This window comes from Callionymus lyra, chromosome 10 (genome assembly GCF_982586985.1).
Source record: "Callionymus lyra chromosome 10, fCalLyr1.hap1.1, whole genome shotgun sequence".
Taxonomy (NCBI): Eukaryota; Metazoa; Chordata; class Actinopteri; order Syngnathiformes; family Callionymidae; genus Callionymus; species Callionymus lyra.
Window position 1 is genome coordinate 16744212 of NC_141827.1, and position 16134 is coordinate 16760345.

General features: G+C 37.2%; 2 protein-coding genes across 2 annotated transcripts; both read right to left on the bottom strand.

The window, feature by feature from the left end:
• Positions 1-1139: 1139 nt before the first annotated feature.
• On the bottom strand, positions 1140-7909 carry LOC148070571 (serine/threonine-protein kinase 35-like). Its single transcript, XM_087800449.1, has 3 exons — positions 7465-7909; positions 2828-3568; positions 1140-1690 (listed from the first exon to the last, which is right to left on the bottom strand). Exons 1-2 carry the CDS (start codon positions 7799-7801, stop codon positions 2847-2849), a joined length of 1059 nt encoding a protein of 352 aa, XP_087656575.1. The 5' UTR covers positions 7802-7909; the 3' UTR covers positions 1140-1690; positions 2828-2846.
• Positions 7910-9270: 1361 nt separating this feature from the next.
• arfrp1 (ARF related protein 1) lies at positions 9271-14899 on the bottom strand. Its single transcript, XM_087800611.1, has 7 exons — positions 14622-14899; positions 14375-14462; positions 14008-14090; positions 12708-12789; positions 11283-11353; positions 11107-11207; positions 9271-9592 (listed from the first exon to the last, which is right to left on the bottom strand). Exons 1-7 carry the CDS (start codon positions 14712-14714, stop codon positions 9505-9507), a joined length of 606 nt encoding a protein of 201 aa, XP_087656737.1. The 5' UTR covers positions 14715-14899; the 3' UTR covers positions 9271-9504.
• Between the last annotated feature and the right edge of the window lie 1235 nt (positions 14900-16134).

Sequence of the window (16134 nt, forward strand, 5' to 3'; positions counted from 1 at the left end):
GGGCTTGACTCTTTGGAGTAGTATTGATTTAAAGACTCACACACACAAGTCCGACCTTCCTCGTCTTCAGCCAAAAGCCGGATTTGTCTTTCTTTGAAAAATACGCTGATTACAGAGGAATAAATATAATGACTGTAATGAAAAGTTTGCCACTTCCCCTCATTATAAGACTCAGAACCATAATTAGTAAGTTCTACTTGTATGTGTCAGTTAAGTTTCCTGAAGGCATCGGTTGGATCAGAAACTTAAAACAAGCTATGCCACAGCAGGCTGGTGCTATTTAATGTAAATTTCATTGGGACGTGTCCTACTTTCTCTCAGAAAAACAAAAAATTCAACAGTCCCATCATCGGGCGAGAGATGGATGACACCCTGGACAAGACAGCAGTCTACACACTCATACCAGTGGACAATTTCCCCAAGTTCCCAATCAACCTCTGTTTTTTTGACTGTGGGAGGAAACCTGAGTGCCCGGAGTAAACCCACGCAAACCTGGAGAGAACATAAAAACTCCACGTTTTCATGTCTAAGCAAGAAGGAGATGTCTCGCCTGCAGTTAATACAAAACTCTGCAGCGAGAATTCTGACCCGCTCTAGTAGAAGAACTCACATTTCTACGATCCTTAAAACTCTTCACTGGCTGCCAGTTTCTTTGCTTAGAGAGCAGGCTCTGAAATAACAGACACTGCATCCTGAAGCTTCATCAACACATCACTACATATATAGTTAAGAGAAGCACCTTCTTAAAGCAATTATGGAAGTGTGTACTCCAATGATTCGTAAATTAAATGTGAATTTATTTAAACTTATTAATGGCCTTTCCCCCCCATTTTCACTAGCTGAGGTTTAACACTAGAGTGAGTGAAACTATATTTGATTGTTGCAATTCACTCCTCTCTGTCTCCTCCTCAAACTTCCACTTGTACATCGATCACATCAAACCGGTTCTACAACTTCACTGGCTCCTATCCTGTGTGGCCTCATGGAACATCAGCAACATTACCACTCAGACTGACTCAACATTTTAAACTGGCTTATTCACTTCAACACTTGTCTTATAATTCCCTTGTTGTATTCCCTTTAAAGCTGATATTATACATATTTGAGAGTTGCAGAGTTTTCACAGAAATGTACCAAAAAAATGTACCAAAAAAAACAACCTTTATTTAAACAGCTTTTTACGAACTTAGTGATGCAACATTTTCATTTAGAAAAAATGAACTTACAATATAGACAACAAAAAGCCAAAATGTAGATTCGAGAAGATTGATTTGTAAAGGATTTTTCCAACACATTTAGAAACAAACTGCAATCATGGAGCCGAACCTGGACAACATCAACAATGACAAGTATAGACGTACAGAAAAACGACAATATGATTGAAAATAAATCTCAAAGTTTACATTTTGTGTCACCACAGAGTAGACATTCACGTGAACTGTACTTCCTGATTCAACCTCAGCAGGGGAAGCCAAAGAAACAGCGGATCATTCAACGAATCGGTTTGGTGCGATTGCTTGAACACGTGTCGAACGACACAATATCATCTTCAAGTAACAGGAACCAGCATATTCCCCCCTTTTAACCCTGAATATTTTGTGCAGGAATGGACTTCCTGTCAGCAGCGTAAACATGTTCCCAGAACCATCCAGGTGTGTCACAGAGAGTCGGTCGATGATGATCCTGGACGCTGCAATGAGAAGAAGAAAAAACAAAAAACGTGAACAAAGTCTCAATGTTCTGGAACAAAATGCCGTTGATGGTCTTCAACACGAGCTTCCAATGGAACGCTCTCCGGGAAGAGCACAGGTACTGGTTGCATTAGTTTGTTATCCCTTGTGTCGTCTCTGGGTCAAGGTGAACGACCTCCCTGGCTACCAGAAATACACATGCAGTGGTGGAGGTCGTTGACCCTGAAGCAACACAACGGATTAAAAAAAGTACATTCGTTTTCAGGCCTTTGGGTCACCTTGACCTTGAGATAACGCAAGGGTTAACAGTTTACTCACCAGCCACATATTTATCAGTCGGTAAAAGAGAGCAGAAGGATTTTCATATATAAACCTCCAGGTCATAGTTTTATTCAGGAACAAGTTACAGTTGCACCAGAATTGGATTTTAAGTAAATATTTGCCCAGAAATTGTTATAATAAACCTCCAAAAAGTCAGGATCTAATCCCAGTACTATTAGAAAAAAAACACAATAATATGCAATACATGAAATAAAACTGTTCTAGTAAAAGTATCATGATGTTCTGTTCTATGTGAGTCTTTGTATCCTTTGTCTTTGATCTATGTTCTTTATCTTTATCTTTAGACTTAGATTGTATCATCTTGTTCTTTCTTTTTATTTCTCTTTGTTCTTGTTCTTATTTTATTTTGATTATTTTTTATGAAAAATGGCTTTATTTGCTGTGAATAATTTGGAAAAAAAACTATTTCCCAAAGGAGACCTCCTGAGGGATCAATAAAGTTCTACCTAACCTACCTAACCTACAACGAATATTCTTTCCAATATATTTTTACACAACACACTATATCCCTAAATATAAATATTTTTAATGTAAAACAAAATGCTCATTAGAATCCAATGTGACGGTGAAAAGAATAAAGAATGTATCAATTTAAGTTAAAAGTAAATGTAGATTTATAGCAAAGCCAACAGCAAGTTTAAATTACAGCAGATTGATAAAAAATTATATGTAAGTGAAGGAAGAAGAATCTCCATTTTGTTTCGTTGACACAAAAAAACAAAAATCGACTGAAGTATTAAAGGTGCTCAAAAACTAAAAAAAAAACTGTGTGAACAATAAAAATAAATAATTACCTTCCAGTTTCCGTGGAGTTCATGTAGTACACATGACTCGGTCCATCCTGTGGTGCAGCTCCAGGGCGTCCGGTCGATCCTGAGGGTTGACGGCGAGCATGTCCTTCAGCAGCTTCCTTATCTGGGCCGACATGCAGGAGCGGCGTTTCTGTGGGATGTCCAGCACCATCTTGGGGTTCTCCAGCAGAGCCTCGCCCACGGGCACGATGTCGGCTCCTTGTTTCACGTACGTCCCGAGCAGCTCCCGCTGGGTGTCGGCGTCCTTGAACGTGATCCTCTCCAGCATGGCCCACATGATGATGCCCAGGGCGAAGATGTCGGCCTTGGCGGTGTAGTGACCCTCCCACACCTCCGGCGCCATGTAGAAGTCGGAGCCGCAGGCGGACGACAACCAGAACCGGTTGATGTTGCCGCCCTTGCCCTTGTCCTCCGCCCCCGGTTTGCCTTGAGTCGCGTTCCCCAGTCCGGCGCACACCTTGCTCAGGCCGAAGTCGGCCACCTTGAGCACGGGGGTGCCGGACCTCACCGAGATGAGGATGTTGTCCGGTTTCAGGTCTCGATGGACGATGTTGTTTTCGTGCAGGAAGGCCACGGCGCTGGTCATCTGCAGCATGAAGCTGTTGTTGGTGTGCGGGTCGGGCCGCCGGGACAGGATGAAGTGGTTCAGGTCGCCGCCCTCGCAGAACTCCATGACGAACCACAGGAAGCAAGGATCGTCTGGAGGCCCCAAGACTCGCTCGCCTGCAGCAGATCCACAATATTACTGATCAAGTTTCCTCCAAACACGTTTTAAACCGTTGTCACAAACCATCGAGCCAAAATAAATAAGCAAAAAGTATAGAACCAAGCTAAACATGCTACTATAATGAGATGTTTAATAGATTTCTATCTAAGGACAAAAAGTCTTAAAACAAAAACTCTAATGTCATATTTAGAGACTAGTAATCAATGACGTATGGTTCGTGCCGGTTTTACAAGTGTATAAACCCTAAAGTGAAAATGATTCAATTGGTTCTGGTTATTTCATATCTCATCAGCATTCTTGACACACACATGCATGGTCTTGGTTAAAAATGTTAAAAGAACATTTCTATGATTTCATTAGACTGATGTCCTGAATGCAGTTAGAGCATAAATCTGTCATCTTTGACAATATCATACGACTAAGATAGTTTAAAAAAGTATGATTTGATTCATAGTTTCTCAACAAGTCTACTGTATATTGAATTGTTGTGATATAGGTTAGGTAGAACTTTATTTATCTTTATTTATAGGAGGTCTCCTTCAGGAAATTATTTTTTTCCAATAGCCACAGCAAATACAGCAATTTTTCATAAAAAATAAATCAAAATAAAATAAGAACAAAAACAAAGAGAAATAAAGAGAAAGAACAAGATGATACAATCTAAGTCTAAAGATAAAGAACATAGATCAAAGAAAAATAACAAAGACAAAGGATACAAAGACTAACATAGAACAGAACGTCATGATACTTTCACTCCACTCCTGCCCCCGAACTCAGAATTGTACTATTTAATAGCCCGAGGAATAAATGAGTCCCTGAGTCTATTTGTTTTGCACCTGGGAAGGAGCATTCGTGAACTCATTCTGCTTCTCTGCTCACTGATGACAGTGCTGGATATTAGTCTACATCCTCTAGATCTATGGCAACCATTGATCGTGGATAAATATTGATCTATAGCTTCATAAACCTGCCATCCTTGGTGTTGACAAGAGTCATTGCTGAAATATTATGTTTTAAATATAAATTTATTACAATCTTTAACCTGCCATATTTAATGATTGAGACCTTAAATTGGCTGAAAATCCAAATCTTAATTCGTTTTAAACATTAGAAAAAAGAATGAAGTGATAAATAATTTCCAAAAGGTATTAGTAAACGTGGATTTTAAACAGTATGGAGTACGACCGTAATAAAAAAGGATTACAAGGAAGACGCAACTGATTTAATGCTCTTAATTTGAAAGCCAAACGTTTATTTCCTCCTACTGAGGGAAAGTTACAGTTAAGTTTAGCGAGAACTCTGCAGATTTAAATTTGGCTCAAGAATCCAGAGCAATAGTTAGCTTGACAGCAGAATGTCAGCGCCGTATTTGTATTAAAATGTTAAGTTGATGACTCGATAACACGTTAACAGAGTTAACTAGTAATAAAAGGTGCACCTGCCTTACGGTGCTTCTGATTGGTTAATTTTGCGTGGTGACGTCGGTGATTTGCTAGATTTACGCAAAAAAGACCAACGTTTATTATCATGAAAAGATCAATTTTGAGTATTAAATGGGTGAATATAAGCTTGAATGTTAAAAGTTTCTCCGCCTCAAAGGAGATGTGAAGTAGTTTGTGGAGGCTCATTAGCATGTGCCTCAAACGTCGCCTTTTCACCGTGTTGTATTTCCGATCAGTGAAACTAAATAAGAACTTTACAAACATTACATTTAGTCATAAAGGTCAAAGACATCAGCCAGACTGTGGAAAACCAAGGAAAATAAACGTATCTGTGATCATTATATTGGTGACATTCAGAGCTACGGCAACCGGCGCGTCAATTGCATGTATCAACACAGTTTGTAATGGATTGCGCATTGAGAGGTGAGGCAATGCCTCACCTGCCTCCCCTGACCACACGTCCCTGCTAGTAATGAATAATGGAAATAAATCCAAAACCTCATGAGGGGCCACATAAATACAGTCAAAGGCTCTTATCCAAGTTAATCTTATTGCTAAAGAAAATATGTGAATGCTTTGCTGTATGTTCAAGCAATTACACAAAGGCTGAATTTAAGTTGTGAATCATTAGCAATGTTTGAAAATGGAATAACATATTTTCTAACTGCAAGAAGCTTCCCTCTGTGTAAACATGCAAACGTTTATACTATATTTTAATCCATCGTCGGACAATAAGCCTGCAGTATTTGAACTTATTTCAAAACAAACACAAATGACAAATACCAGGACCAAGTGAATCTTGATTAAAAACTATTTTTAAATTCAGAATTTTTATTGTAATCTTCCAAAAACTGAATATAAAATATAAATTAATATAAATTAATAAATAAAGATTCAGTAGTTTTAAAATGAACCAACAAGGCATCAAACCAAAGTAATTTAGAACCAGCCATTTCTTACCCTGAAAAGTTTATTTACGTTTCGATCCCATAACCAATGGTTTCAGCTCGATAGTCGTGCTGCATATTCTGTGTCGTAGAAGTGAGCAGGAAGTCAGGAGTAACAAGAGCTTCTCATTCTAGTTCATCTTAAACTCATGCAAATCCAGGCTGGTTCGATAAAAGGACGGGATGAAGATAAAGAGTCTGAGAAAGTCGTCTAAACAGGGGTTCTCAACCATTTTTTCCACCGGTGAAATGTCAGGATTACAGTCGCAGGCAGACGTTCGGATAGAAAAAGCAAAAGTAAAATAGCGTGACCTGTAAAAACACTATAATTAAGTGCATAACGCTGAGTCAGCAAGAACTCTGGACTGAATACAAGATGTTGTTTGTGTGTTTTTGCATCTACGTACGTTTCTTCGTATGCCGACGATGGTGTTCTCTATGTGTGCGTCTCCTAGAGTCAAGAGACTTTGTGCCAATGTGTGAGTTTGTGTTTGACATCGTTACTTAAAAATATTATTGTGTTTATCCAATATTTGCAGGGGGTGGTCGTCGGCCTAGTCCTAGGGTCAGGGGGGTCCTCGAACTCAACAGGCCAGGGGTCACCAGAGGTCAGCTCTTGTGGAGGCTGAAGGCTGGGGGGTCTTACAGCAGTTTTTTTTAATTTCTAAAGGTCTTCAACAAATTTGATTTATATTACATTGTTTTATAGTTTTATAGTTTTCTGTGTGGCTTTTTACTGTGAATTTGGGTCGTGTCCGTCTACGTATTGCATTTTAGAAATATCTGAACTGAACAAAAATAGAGCCCTTTTCTCTGTCTGCACCTAAAAAACCTAAACAGAATACCATGTCAAGGGCCACAAGTTATGACCTTCTGATTTTAATGTTCTGGTGTTTGTAAGTAAGTAAGTAAGTAATTTTTATTTATATAGCGCTTTTCCAGACCAGGGTCACAAAGCGCTTAAACAATCAAAACAATACTCAATAAAGTATATACTTTAAAGGTCAAGATAAAACTGATAACACAGCAGGAGTTCCAGAAAAATCAAGAAAAGCCTGAACAAATAAAAATGTCTGGCGTTTAGTACCATGTACGTGACATTTCACAATCTTGATTTGATACAATAAAACTTAACACTGTCATAAATCCAAAAAAAACTTTGATCCATAAAAAATGAAGGTTTTATTTGGGCTGGACTGTAGGTGAAGGTGTACTGGGGAAAATAAAGGTGTCAAACCAGTACTGGTTAAAGTTAAGCAGTAGTTAGTACTGGTAGAAGAAGTAGAACCATGGCCACCCATCCCCCCCTCCTCAGTCTTTTGTCATGTCCCATCAAGTTCTAACCGGTGACCACTAGACTGGACCATGACTTGAAACCATGTCATAAAAACTTGATAGAAACCACATGATAGATCCCTGACACTTAAAGGGAAACATTAACTTTTTTTTTCTCACACTGACAGCAACATGTGCATTGGACGAGGGTCACGTGGTTCTTCTTACCTTTCAGCGAGGTCTCCACCAGCCGCAGGTACTGTTTGGACCTCTTGTTCCCGTGACTCATCTTCTGGGCCAGACCGTTCTTCTGCAGCACGCACTCCTCCAGGTGGACCACGTTCTGGTGTCGCTTCTCTAGGCTGGCCAGGGCCCAGAACTCGCGCAGGGCCATCTCCACGTTCTCCGGCGCGTCGCAGCGGAGCTTCTTGATGGCGACTGTGGCCCCGGAGCCGCGGGCCACCGCCTCGTACACGACGCCGTAGGTGCCGCGACCCGCCTCCCGCAGCAGGCTGTAGCGGGGGGCCGTGACTCGCCGCTCCAAGTCTCTGGTGTCCTGCTCCATGTCATGGTCCTCAGGACCCCCCAAAGCGAGTGTCAACAGCTGAGCGGCAACGGCTCCTCAGTCACGTCCGTGTGTCTCGAACTTTAACGTTTGACTGACATGTTTGAACCGCGATTTCCGGTCTTCAAATTAAAAGGTTAAAGTTGAGTTTCAAAGGCAGCGCAGTTTTTTTTTTTTTTTGGTTTATAAAGCACCGAGTACTTTATTATAAAATGTAAGGGCGAAAAAAAGATTAAAATATGCTTTTATTTTATTTTATTTATTTTACAATTCAATGTTTTATTACTTTCGATTTCACTTTGAAGAGTGGGCGGGGCGTTTTCATTCATTTGCAATTCGTTTTTAAATTAATTTAAAATTAATCAAAAATACGATGTTGGTTTCATGGAAAGATATACAATATTAATAGTAGAAATATTATTATTTTTTAAAATGTAATCAAAAAAAGACTCACAAATGGTGGACAATACATTTTATTTATTTTATTTCACTATCCTTTTGTTACAGTGACTACAGTGACTACAGAATTTCTTAAAAAAAAATTTAAAAAAAAATAGACTCAAGGATTCATTCATTCCTCGGGCTATTAAATTGTACAATTCTGAGTTCGGGGGCAGGAGTGGAGTGAAAGTATCTGGATGTTCTGTTCTATGTTAGTCTTTGTCTTTGTTGTTTTTCTTTGATTTATGTTCTTTGTCTTTATCTTTAGACTTAGATTGTATCATCTTGTTCTTTCTCTTTATTTCTCTTTGTTCTTGTTCTTATTTTATTTTGATATATTTTATGAAAAATTTCTGTATTTGCTGTGGCTATTGGAAAAAAAACAATTTCCTGAAGGAGACCTCCCGAGGGATCATTAAAGTTCTACCTTACCTTACCTTATATATACATATATATATACATATACACAATATACATATATATATTAAACAAGGTTATCAGGAAAAAAACTCAATAAAGTATATTTTTTATGACTTTTTAGATATACGTTTTACCTCCAAAATATTTTTTATTTACTTAAATATTTGACAAAGGCAGAGGACAAACGTTAAGGACAAACAAAGATCTTATAGTCGTATTTAAAGGCTAGTGATTAATAAAAAAAAAAAAGTCGTTAGCTTCTACATGATCTTTGACCCCATGAAGGCCACACAAATACATTCAAAGGCTGCACTTTGCCCAGGTCAGCTCAACACGACCACCTTTGCTATCTTTAAACACCTTAACATTCATTTCATTATCTTATATCACTCAAAACTATCTTTATTTCAATGTCAGTTTGTTTACATACAATGGTGTTTACAAAAACATAAGACATATCACAATAGTGAATTGAAAAACTTGAAATACTTGAAAGATCAATCAAAGTTGAGTTGAGTTTCCTTATATTTAGAAATACTTTTTTATTTGTATTTAGAAATACTTGAATCAAATTAAAAGGGACAAAGGAAGACACAAACCGTACATTTCTGCACATGGATACAGATTTTATTAGCAAATTTAAACTGTCAACAAAGAGGAATTATTTTGGGGGGGTGACTGCAGTGTAGTCTTTGAAGAGTCTGTCCCTGAAGAGACACAAACGTTCATTGGTATGTTGTTTCAGTCTGTAAAACAGTCCTGGACTCTTGTCGTGTCCACAACAGCAGCACTTTAGTCCTGGTTCAGAACCCTCTGGTCAAGCCAGAATCTTCCACTCCTCTTTATGTGATGTCCTTCTGCCTCGGAGGCCTGTGTATGTTCCTGATCACACACTTCACCATCCACTCGATGCCTTCGTTCACTCCGTCGCTGCAACACAGCAGTTGTTAGTTGTGGCGGAAACACTTTGTTCATGAAAATAAATAACATCTACTATGATGAAGCTTCATGAAACAGTGTCATGTTGTTTGGAGGTCACTAGGTGGCGCCATCAGTTTAAAAATGATGCGATGTTTCATTAGAACAGTTGTTCAAAACAAGGTAAAATAATGAAGATATCGCCATCTAGTGGACTCGGAAAATAATTACACTGCTTCATGAAGCTTCATCAGACCATGTGTAGCGTTTTGGATACTTAATAAAATAGAATAAATAAAATACAATAAATGGGTCAAATATAATTTAAAAAGCGAGTTGTACATACTAATGAATTAGGTTTAATGAAAAAGAAACAACTGAAGTATTAATGATTCTTGACTCGCAAATGCTAATAAAATAAGAAATAACGTCACTGTTCCAGGAGTGGGAGAATAATAAAGGATTAGACACAAAGTTAAAATCCAATATCAGTCTACTACTGATCATCTTGGTGCAGAGAGAAAAGATCACAGATATCAGACAAATAAAACCCATTTATTTAAGCAACAGCCATCATCCAAGCACAAGGTAACTTAAGACTATTTAGAATGAATGGTAAATCCATCATGCTGTTCTAATAAGACATAAACATATATAGATAAAAAGATGTTGTAAAAACACAGATAAATTGTTATTTTAAAGACATACTGAAAAACCTGTTGATTTTGCTTATGTTTGCAATCATTAAATATGATTTTAAACATGGGTATAACTCCTCATTGTCCTGGACGAATATAAATATTATTGTGTTTCGAAGTAAAAGGGGTTCATGTATAAATGGATCCCAACATGATATAAAGTGCGTTTAAAAGCTGCATTTAAAAGCTGTATTTACAAGCGATAAAACAAAACATTTATTAAAGCCAGTAAACAGAAAGTCTTCTTCAATAGGACCTTTTTATTTGTGCAGGCTTTTTCCAAGTCTTCTGGGATTCCTGTGTTTGTCTTTTGTCTTTTAGAGTTTTTACATTTTTTGGTATTTTTAAATGTGTATTGTTTTTGATTGTTAAAGCGTTTTGTGACCCTGGTCTACAAATGCGCTTTACAAATAATTATAACTTACTTAATTCAATAAAATTCTAATTTGTAAATGAAGACCAAGCTTTAAATTAATTTTTTTTTAAATTAAATTTCACTTACACATTACACTGTGGAGCAGATAGACCCATCTAGTGATGGTCTGATGAAGCTTCATGAAGCAGTGTCATTATTTTCAGAGTCCACTAGATGGTGGTATCTACATTATTTTCCCTTGTTTTGAACAACTGTTCTAATGAAACATCACATCACTTTTTAAACTAATGCCGCCACCTACTGACCTCTAAACCACATGACACCGCTTCATGAAGCTTCATCAGACCATCACTAGAACCACTCATCCTGCAGTTCCTCCAAATGAAGATTTATTTGATATTTTTTAATTGTTTAGTTCATCTACGTGTCACAGGTTTGTGTTCGGTTCATACCCAGTGAGCGCCGTACACGACTGCACCAAACAATCCCTCTTTCCAATTTTGGGCGCACAGTCGCTGAAGGCTGTTTTGATGTCTGGCACCGACAAACAGGTCTGAATAAAAAGGAGGAGACAAAAGAAATGAGGATCAGAATGCAGCAAGAATGTGCATGAGTAATTAAACGGTACCGGAACATCCTGTTTGTTGGCCAGCACCAGGAGAGGAACACTCTCCAGAACTTCACTGCTGATCATTTTCTCTGCACAGAGGAAAAATCACACGATAATGATTCTCTTTTCTTCATTGAATGAACACAAAAACAGTAAAATGATAATAAAAAATAAAGACTGTTCTTCCATGATAAGAAGGTGCATTAAATATTGTAAACATTGCTCATTATGTTTATGTCTATTCACCATTAAGCGTCTGAGGAAAGGAACTATTTCATATGTTTTTTGCAGCAGTGTTCCACGAAAATGAGTGAAGGAGGAGCAGCACGACAGTGTAAGACAGGTGTTAGGGCTGACGACCTCTAAACATGTTGAAAGTCACACGAATAAAGAAAACAAAAAACGTTTGTTCTTTCCTCCTCAGTGTTTATTTCACACCAATATGTACATGCCTGCGAGTCACTCGAAGCTGGTGTTAACCAATGCGGTGTGTGAGGCTTCATGAAACAGTGTCATGTTGTTTAGAGGTCAGTAGGTGGCGCCATCAATTAAAAAATGATTTGATGTTTCATTAGAACAGTTTAACTGTTTAAAACAAAGGAAAATAGTGTTTGCGGTCGCCATGGGAGACACCTCAAGTTCTACAGCCAGTGTCTCCTGTGGTGTACCGCAAGGGTCAGTTTTAGGTCCGATTTTATTTTCTATTTAAATGCTTCCTCTCGGACAGATTATAACGCGCAATTACGCGTCTTATCATTTTTACGCGGACGACGCACGGATATACTTGCCACTCAGAGACTCTCGAAGTCTAGCTGTTGTTATAGCTTGTCTAGAGGATCAGGCTCAGAACCTTCTCTAACTTCATAAAACAAAATCAGAAATCATTGTCTTTCACCCTCCAAATCCCACTCAGTTAACCCCCCCATCAGACCCATGATCAATAAACTCAACCTGGAAAAACTCACCCATACCCTCATCTTCTCCCGTTTAGATTATAGCAACCCCCTTCTCTCTGGCATCACTCAAAAATCCTTCTCTCGCCTCCAACTGGTCCAAAACTAAGGCAGCCAGACTTTTAACTGGTTTTAACATCATCCCAGTTTTAGCCTCACTGCACTGGCTTCCTGTGCGTTTTATAATTGATTTAAATTTTTTTCAAAGGATTTAAAATGCGCCTTATAATCCAAAAAATATGGTAAATTAAGTCGTGTGATTTATCCGTCAGTTACTTGAGAACATGTAGAACAATTTTTTAATCACCTAGTAGGTAAAGGAACAGGCTTTAACCTAGACGACTAATCATCTGTTTTGCAGAAATCATAGAAAAAAATAATCCTTCTAATCCTGCTATCATTTAAACACGGAGGAAAAAAGGGAGAAATATTGCTGGAGATCTGAGCTCAGAGGTCATGAAAAATACTTTAGTGGGAGAACGTTACTGACCGAAGGCTTCCTTTGACTCGGAGAGACGCTCCTCATCCGTCGAGTCGATCACATAGATGACTCCATGGGACTCGGCGTAGTACTAAAAGAAAGTATTTATTTATTTACTGTCATCTTTTTCAACCAAATGTACATTCGATATGTGCAATACATTCATCTCAACAATTGAAATCAATTAACAGCATGTTCTAAACTAAACAAGTCAACATCAAGCTGCTGAGTTCTGAGATGTGAACACCAGAGAGTGGAGCCAGAGATATGGAAGTAAATGTGTGTCATTAGACTTTGAATATGAATTTCTAACACTGAACTTTTACAGCATATATACAAATCTGACTTCGAATTACAAACAAATGAATCTGATAGTCACTGCCTGTCCCTATTTTCTGTCATGAAAATGAACATAGATAAGTGTTATCCCAGGGTCATTGTGACCCATAGGCGTGAAAACGGATGCGCTTGTGGTATCCTTGTATATTGTATATCGTGGTATATTGGAAAAACAATTTCAATCAATAAAGTTCTACCTAACCTAACCTATCCCTTGTGTTGTCTCTGGGTCAAGGTGAACATCCTCCATCACTGCATATGTATTCATGTAAGCCAGGGAGGTCGTTCACCTTGACCCAGAGACAACACAAGGGATACCACAAACAAATTTGTTCTCAGGCCTTTGGGTCTCCTTGACACTGAAATAACACAAGGGTTAACAAGTTTTGATCACAAATGGGTACTGAAAGAAAAAGCCTGTTTCAATTGTTCTAAACGACTGAAGCTTTTCGGCCACAAAACAACCGAATTTCGATACCAAGCCCTGAAGATGATTTGTCAAGTGAATCAGAACCAGAAAGAAAAGACAGTCTGCTAGTGTTATGCTGCTGCTGCTGCTGCTGCATGGTCACTGAGAACTGACTCTGTAGTGGTTTATTAAGTATCTGATGGTTGATCTTGTTTTTGCTCTGAGGAGTATGAAGATGTTTCGCACACAAACATTTCGACTTTACACTGAGTCTTAAATACAATACAGACTTGTGAACGCTTTAAAGGATTGTATTGAAATTTGTGCAAAAAATACATTTAAAACAGTTGTTTCTTGACAATACACTAGGGAAGTATTTTGATTTGAAATGGGGGGAAACAGGTAGAACAGTAATTAAAAAACAACTATGAAATAGGTGATGATAGCCAGAAATATATGCGCCAAAATGGAGAGTGAAATAACAAAGTCAAAACTATAACAAGAACATGAAAACAATATCACGTTCACACAACTATTTTTAATTATTAACATTTCACTCACTTTGTCCCAAAGAGACTGGAGCTCCTCCTGACCTCCAAGATCCCAGAACATGAGACGAGCCTTGCCTACATCAATGGTTCCAACTGGAAAGATCAATGAAGAAACACGAGTTAACTTAAGCGACACACAAAAGTTGAACACATTCAACACATATCGTGCAAAAAAACATTCCGGTAAATTACCATTTAGTGTGTTTGTTAACACAAGATTGAAACAATGAACATTAAACCCAAATTCCAAAAGATATTGAACTGAAGAAATGTATTAAAATGACCTTGTTTCTAAACAAAAATCCCCAAAGAATATATCTTTTTTAAATGTTTTCAACTTAAGGAACTTAAGCATTATCACAGAAATATTCACTTACTGTTCAGACCAACTGTTGTCGTTATCTTTGACAAATTCATTCCTTTGTAGGTTTTACTGAACTTTGTTTTGGTTTGCTCAAGAAAGGTCTGCAAGAAAACACACACAAAACACAACAACTTTATTGTTATTCAGCATTAAAAATGGACTATCTAAAGTTTGTCATCATAACATTGTAACATGTAGATTTCAATAAAGGACACAGCTGTTGACAACAAGACAACATACAATAAATAGTTTTAACTTACAGTTTTCCCAGCGTTATCCAGACCCAGTATCAGAATACAATACTCCTCCTTCTGGAACATGTACTTGTATAAGCCTGACAATAATGTGTACATGGTGAATAATACACTAGCTCAGAGATTACTACGTGTCCTGAGCGACGTCAGAGCCAAAGCTATAGTCGTGTACTTCCCTGACAATACACGTATATCTAAAATACAAATAAAAAAAACGGTAAATACGTGTTTACGTCAGTAATAGTTTGTTTACTGCTGATCGACCACTGGCTGGACGATCGGAGTTTACAATACCAGGCAAATGCGCATGTGCGGAAGTGTTTGGACACTCAATGGCGTCGATGGCAAATCGTGAGGGACAAAATGTACGAAACGTTTTTTTCTGGCAGTGAATATTATGCGCTTGTACGTTGTTTTTTTTGTTGTTTTTTTTAAACGATGTATATTGGTTTGGTCGTAGATAAACCCGTTTCTTATTTTGCAGTTATTTTAAAATAAAATAAATGGACGAAAAAGCAAAAATAAATGTGTCTAAATGCAACAAATTATAAAATGACCACTAGATGTCAGTATTCTTTAGTATTTTAAATTGATCAAACGCAAAGAACACGAACACAGATGTGACCAAACTTAATGCAATGTGGTTTATAATGTTTTTTTGTTTGGTTTGGTTTTAAAAGAATAATAAGGTAGGTAATGAAAGAATAGGATTCGTTCATGGCGTCAAGTTTGGTTTATTTTTCATGTTAATAAGTCAAGTTTTATGACTTAATACATATTTATTATTTATTTTTCACAGAATTGACCCAATAATAGCAAATTGCTATCTATAAATTATTAGATAAATCTAATTGAAAGTCAACACTATGAATAACAGCTATTTATAAAGATTTTTTTTTGTTTCACATGTGATACCACAAGGACAGACGTTTGTGTGAGATTTAATGTGTTTTCTTACATTTTTATATGTTATGTTTACTTTTTTAACATTTAAAAAAATCGTAAACATGTTTTGCTTTTCGTATTGACCTGTGACCCTGATCTGGAAAGGGCTCTATAAATATTAATTACTTACTCACTTACTTACTATATCATTTCAAACTACAATCACACGTTTTCCGCAGTGGTCAATATTAAAAAGTTGTACACTTATTATAGGTATAATCGTAGCATTTTCTAATAAAATCAAACCATTTAACTGTAGTCAACCAAATTCTAAATCTAAATCATTATGAAGGAATTTATTATTATTATTATTATATTATATATATATATATTTTGTAAGCCTGTTAAAAAAAAGAGTAGAAGTGCTACACACAGACATTGTGTAATTGCATTTGTTTGTTTTTTATTAAAAAGAAAACAATTCTACAAATGTGTATTTTATTTTAAAGCGTTATTCATTGTGTTTTCAAAAGCATAAGTTGTTTCGTTATTTAATTTTCAAGCCAAACAATATTCGTTCCATAAAAAAAAAGAAACACATTACAGCTGGAGATAAAAGGAAACATGCACAATT

What these genes read in the sequence shown, in the direction of transcription:
- LOC148070571 (XM_087800449.1), bottom strand. Translation starts at nt 7,801, where the DNA reads ATGGAGCAGGACACCAGAGACTTGGAGCGGCGAGTCACGGCCCCCCGC. An exon ending in GGTGGAGACCTCGCTGAAAG is followed by an intron (nt 3,569 to 7,464) that starts GTAAGAAGAACC and finishes GATCTGCTGCAG; the next exon opens with GCGAGCGAGTCTTGGGGCCT.
- arfrp1 (XM_087800611.1), bottom strand. Translation starts at nt 14,714, where the DNA reads ATGTACACATTATTGTCAGGCTTATACAAGTACATGTTCCAGAAGGAG. An exon ending in TGGATAACGCTGGGAAAACT is followed by an intron (nt 14,463 to 14,621) that starts GTAAGTTAAAAC and finishes GTTTTCTTGCAG; the next exon opens with ACCTTTCTTGAGCAAACCAA. An exon ending in TCCAGTCTCTTTGGGACAAA is followed by an intron (nt 12,790 to 14,007) that starts GTGAGTGAAATG and finishes ACTTTCTTTTAG; the next exon opens with TACTACGCCGAGTCCCATGG.